The sequence below is a fragment of the Vicia villosa genome, linkage group LG2 (genome assembly GCF_029867415.1).
Source record: "Vicia villosa cultivar HV-30 ecotype Madison, WI linkage group LG2, Vvil1.0, whole genome shotgun sequence".
In the NCBI taxonomy this organism is placed as follows: domain Eukaryota; kingdom Viridiplantae; phylum Streptophyta; class Magnoliopsida; order Fabales; family Fabaceae; genus Vicia; species Vicia villosa.
In genome coordinates, this window is record NC_081181.1 from 220,757,346 (window position 1) to 220,763,492 (window position 6,147).

The 6,147-nt window shown below is 32.4% G+C and overlaps 1 protein-coding gene across 1 annotated transcript; it reads right to left on the reverse strand.

The window, feature by feature from the left end:
• Positions 1-478: 478 nt before the first annotated feature.
• LOC131651391 (uncharacterized) lies at positions 479-5,691 on the reverse strand. Its single transcript, XM_058921057.1, has 4 exons — positions 5,600-5,691; positions 5,158-5,500; positions 4,688-5,038; positions 479-1,810 (listed from the first exon to the last, which is right to left on the reverse strand). The coding sequence occupies exons 1-4, from the start codon at positions 5,689-5,691 to the stop codon at positions 479-481; spliced, it is 2,118 nt and encodes a 705-aa protein (XP_058777040.1).
• Between the last annotated feature and the right edge of the window lie 456 nt (positions 5,692-6,147).

Sequence of the window (6,147 nt, forward strand, 5' to 3'; positions counted from 1 at the left end):
AATTTGAATATTTGTTATTTATTTATTTTTTATAATTTTTATTATGAATACGAACTAAAAAAACTATTATACTAATAATATTTATTTTTCTTGACTAAAAAATTAGAGAATAAATTACATTTTATTTTATTAGTGATTTATTAAAAATAAAAAATAGAACAGACCCCTAATTTATTTGGGCCGGCCCTGTATTTAAGTAACTTCTCTCTGTACATGCTCTCAATATTTTCATTTTCCATGCAATGTATAAAAAATAACAACGCATTTTCATTAGGATTTCATTGAATGAAGGTAAACTATCCAAAAATATATTTTGTAACACATATATTTCTTGTACAACTTTGAGAAAGTTTTTTATTTTTTTAATAAGTAATGATATATATATATATATATATATATATATATATATATATATATATATATATATATATATATATATATATATATATATGAACAAGGAGCTACAAAAGACGGAAAATTACCTCTTTATACAAGACAGAGGTAAAATGTTCCAAAAGTGAAAATTACAAGCCGTAGAAGAATCATTAACTGACCTAAACCATTTCCACGAGGTGAGCACTATAGCACTATAACACTCGTCAAAGGTAAACACGTTACCACTAAACAGAATGCTATTACGAATAATCCACAAATTCCACAGAACCGCCGACCAAATGATACCTACAGTTAATCGTTCGTCTACCACCTTAATTTTTGTGAAGTTATCCGGAAAGTTCCTCAGCTCTTCGTTCGATAAATTAATCGAAGTTGTTCCAATCCACTCTCCTACTTTGTGCCAAATTCTTCTAGTAATAGTGCACCCATCAAAAAGGTGGTAATTGTCCTCCAAAACCTGAAAACAAAACACACAGCAACAGTCGCTATCTTCGTTCAGGATCCCTCTCTTTTTCAGTTGATCTTTAGTAGGCAATCTTGCTAAAGAAAATCTCCATAAGAAAATTCCCACTTTAGAAGGAATTTTGAGCTTCCAAATGAAAGAAATCCTGCTCAGAACCTCTTCCTGCAGCCCCACAGAAAAACCACCTCTCTTAATTATTGTCACACAATCTTTTACAGTGAAGCTGTGCGAATCGTCCTCTGCCCAATTAAATTCGTCCCTGCCCGTGCTTGCCGGATCCAACAGAGGCAGCATATCCACCAGCTGCTCCAGTAACTCCGAAACGGTCTCTTCGTCATCGTTACGAATCCAACGATCGCTGTCCCAGACCCAAGTTCCATCTTGCCAAAAACCAGCGTCCGCCACAGTCATACATGGGTTGTTCGCATGGTTGTAAAGTTCTGGGAAGGCTTCGGAAATGACTTGGTTTCCAGCCCACTTGCTGAACCAAAAAGACACATTCTCGCCGGAATTTACCCTGCAAAAAAACAAGTCAGAGATGGAAACACCATTGGATCCAGCACAGTCATTAATCATTAACAAATTCCGCCACCAAATGGAGTCGTTCCGGGTTAAAACTACTTTGTCATTGACAAACATCTTCACCACGGGTTTGGAGTATCTATGCTTGAGGATATTAGACCAGATTGCGTTTTCCTCTGTCATGATTCGCCACTTCCACTTCATGAGAAGGGACACATTCATGCTATCGACATCACGGATGCTTAGCCCACCTTCCGCCTTCGGCTTACAAACACTACGCCAACTAACCCAATTAATCCCACCACCTCCATCCACCCCTCTCCATAAGAATTTACGTTGGATGCTAACGATTTCTTTTAAAACCTTCTTTGGAGCACGGTAAAACGAAAGCGAATATATGGGAATCGCATTCAGAACATTTGCAACACACTTTTATCAATGAAAGATTGAGAGCCTACTTTTATAATCACATCACGTAATAAGTCTTTTGAAAGTGTTTGTATGGTTGAAGAAGATGAGACATGTTCATTATTATTACTTTTCTTCTCTAATTTTATTTCCGATGATGACATGATTGAAGGATTGCAATATTGAAAAGAAAAACTAGAATAGAGTTATGGGTTGCAATCAATGTTTTAAAAATCGAACTGGAGAAAGAATCGTTAAAACATGCGGTTCATAGATCAATCAATTCAACCGTAGTTGAACTGTATATTAAATTTAAACTAAAAAATAAATAAATAAATTATTAAATATCCTAATAAAATTAATTTATATCATAATTTGTAAAATAAAATTCTCAAATAAATACGATACTAATAAAAGAGCTTACAAAATAAGAAGAATATAATGTAAGATCCAATAACAAATTATAAAATTATTTAAGGACCAATATGTACATATTTGTCCTAATTGCTTAACTCAAAGCCATAATAAGTTCTTCATCACTTTAAAGACCAACATCAGTTATCCCGTGTCCACAAACATTACATTATTTCTTCCCTTTCTATTACATTTACATTGACTTTTGTCTTTCAATTTTATTCTTTATTTTCCATCTATACAATTTTAAGTGTTTGCTATAATTAATTTTTTAGAATTAAATAAAGAAATAAAATATAAAGGTTTCGACACTAATATTCATTAGGAATTCATTGGATGAATGAAAAGTTGTCAAAGGATGTTTTTTTTTTTGTAAAACATAACTTTCTTCATAGACTTCAAGAAAGTCTTTGCAGCATATTTTCATTCGATGAAGATTGTCGAATGATTGAGAACCTCTATATCTGTAAACATGTGAAATAACAAGTTTCTAGGAAGTGATTGAATGACGGAGGAAGAAGAAGATGGTACATGTTCACTCTTTTTGTTTTTATTCTCAAAAATTATTTTTGATAACATGATTCTAATATTAAAATTTGTATTATTTCTAATATTAAAATTTAGAATTAAGTATATTTTTGGTCCCTACAAAATTATCAATTTTTACTCATGTTTTAGTTCCTACAAAATTAGTTATATACAGTTTTAATTTTTGTAGAAGTACAAAAACGTCATGCAAAACCAATTTTGTAAAGCCTAAAACATATATTTTTTTGATAAAAATTAAAAGTCAAAACTTAAGATATTTATTAGGATAAAAATATATTTAACCCTAAAATTTACTACTCTTAACACTGTGTTTTCTCTTTAAATTGTTTCATAATATTCTTTTTAACATTAAAAATTTAATAATTAATATTTTCTTAAATACAATTTTATAAAAAAGAAATATTAAATAAGTTAAAATAATGAAATCATGATATTCTATATATCATTTTTTTATTGAGTTAAAGTTACTTTAAAATTGTATCAATTTAAAATAAAGTTCAGAATGTTATCTTTCAGGTTAGTCGTTGTTATTTCTTACACACCTCATCACACAAACACTACAAGCTTGGAATGTGAACAAATGCATTGGGACGTTAATATATCAGTTCTGTCGGGTTTTTTTTGTGTCTTTTTAAAAGGATTATAGAGAGTTTTTTTGTTAATTACATAGTGCACGTGAATAAATTAAGGAGGTTTTATTTCAGCAGTTAAAAACCCCACAAGTCGTTCAAATTGATTAAAAAAAACTCAAACTTTCATAAAAAAAATAGGACAATAATTATGTCAAAAAATTTCATAAGAGTTTAAAATAAATTCTCATAACATAATAACCATCAAGAATTACAAGGCTATACAAAGACCAACATTCTTATATCAATACGACAATATCTCTTAACTTTCACTAAACCAACCAACTAATTAAACAAAAGCAATAAATATATAAAAAAAAATGCTAACGATCACTTGCCGTTGTCTGGGGTTCAAGATATTATACAAATTTGTCATAATTTTTTTGTTTTTTTTTTGTTTTTTTTAACCAAACAATATATTAAATCAAAAAAGTCAATACAAACAAGGCAATCCAAAAGGATTCAGCCACCAATCAAAACCTATACCATTAGAGTTGCAATATGCACTCTAATTCTCCTATTTCTCCAACCTCTATATAAAACACTATTTTTAATTCTATCTATGGTATTATTCCTATAAGTATCATTCTTGAAGACTATAGCACTTCTAATAGCCAAACTTCATGAATAGTTTCAGTTATAGCCATTTGGAGTATCCTAGCTCTCCATCCTTTTCCTTTTGTTTTTGCCAAAATCCAGTTCAAGTCTCTACTCCAAGGCTGAATGTTGTGACCAAAGTTCAACCATTGGAGAATCCCTTACCATATCCCTGCAGTTTCATCACAAGAGAAGAAAACATGGTCTGCATTTTCCACTTCCTTGCCACACATACTGCACGTAGTATTCGAGATAATGCCAAACCGGTTCAGTCTATCCTTAGTGGGGAGATGCCCATGGCATAGCAGCCAAAGGGTGATCCGAGCCTTTGGTCTAGCCAAGTTGTGTAACATCAAACTGTACCAAGGCACGATGGTGTTATCCTCATCTCCCCTACAGAATAGAAGAATATCATCTGCAAATGCAAGGTTAGTCAGGGCCATAGATTCACACTTGGCATGATGTTTAAAATCAGGATTTTTCTGCATCTTCATCATACATCTATTTAGATATTCCACCATAATGACAAACAACAAAGGAGAGACAATATCACCATGTCTTATCCCTCTTTTTGCTTGCATATTCTCTGTGTACTTTCCATTGACCTTGAAAGTATAGGAGACAGTTGAGACAATATTCATGATCCACTGAACAAAGGTACAAGGGAAACCATTTCCTTCATGACACATTCCAAAGCACCCTAATGCACCATATCATAGGCCTTTTGAAGGTCTATTTGGAACATACATCTAGGTGTGCCTTTTTTCCTACCATATCCTTTTATTAGTTCATAGGCCAAGTGGATGTGATTGTGGATATCTTGCCCTGCTACAAAGGCAGCTTGGTTCTTATTGATGATCTCAGGCATGACACTTCTCATTCTTGCAGTTATGACTTTTGAGACAATCTTCAGAAAAATTGTGCAGCCTGCAATAGGCCTAAAGTCTCTAATGCTCTTTGCACTATCACCCTTAGGTATTAGAGTGACCACAGTTTTATTGAATTGTTTGTGCATCATCCCTGTGCTGAAGAACTCGTTGACAGCCTCCCTAACATCCTCCTTCAAGAAATACCAGCATTTTTTAAAGAACTTAGCACTAAACCCATTATGCCAGGAGATTTGTTGTCACCTATATCTTTAATTGCTTCATCAATTTCCTTATGAGTGATCTTACTAACAAGGAAGAGTTTATGATGCACTTCAAGTTGCTTTCCCTCTCTCATGGCTTCAATATTAATATATTTTATACTCTTAGCACTGTCCCCCATTAAACTACTGTAAAAATCCATGACTTCCTTCTCCATATCACTCTGACCAGAAACAATGTCACCACTATCTCTCTGCAGATATTTTATACAGTTTCTGTTTTGTCTAGATTTTAGGTATGCATAGAAAAAATGAGAGTTCTCATCACCTTGTCTGATCCAATTTATTTTGGTCCTCTGTATAAGCCTAGCCTCCTCATGATTATGTAATTTGATAAGCTCCTCTGAAAGCTGCTTAACCCTCCCAATAGTAGTCCTGTCATTTCTATTCTGAATGAGATCACTCTATGCAGTATGAAGTTTGGTTCTGACTTCATTCATTTTTGTCTTCATATTACCAGCCTATTTACTGAACTTCTTCACATCAGCTTTCAGTCTATGAAGTTTGATCCACAATCTATGCATTGGATCTCCCCTCACAGGTTTCTCCCACGAAACTCTTGCCATCTCATAGAACCCATCTAGATCCAATAAGTAGTTATTGAATTTAAATTGACTATTTCTCTTAATGCCATTGGAGTTACTTATGTGGAGAAGAGAATGACCAGACAAGTTTGGAGGCAGAATACTCAGGATGGAATTGCTATTTTGCACAAACCAATCAACATTGCAAATTTGTCATAATTAGCATTCAAATAGTAAACTATCAAATATATTACAATTCATGAAATATTTTATCTATAGGAATATTCAAGAGAAAAAAAATCTATATGATAGTAAAAAATTATGGTAGATAAAAAGATTAGTACCTTGAGAATTTGAAGCTTGTCTTGAGCAACATTGCAAAATTTATTTCAATTTATTTCCTGTCCAGGCCAATACTAAAAAATAGTAATTGAACCAAAATCAAGTGTAATAAAATTAATGGTATAAAAAAATTGATAAAAAGAAGAAAAGAGAGAA

Coding starts and splice junctions, on each gene's coding strand:
- LOC131651391 (XM_058921057.1), bottom strand. CDS start 5,691: ATGGCAAGAGTTTCGTGGGAGAAACCTGTGAGGGGAGATCCAATGCAT. Junction 5,501..5,599: donor CTGAAAGCTGATGTGAAGAA/GTTCAGTAAATA, acceptor TAGAAATGACAG/GACTACTATTGGGAGGGTTA. Junction 1,811..4,687: donor TTCAAAAGGCCTATGATATG/GTGCATTAGGGT, acceptor CATTGATAAAAG/TGTGTTGCAAATGTTCTGAA.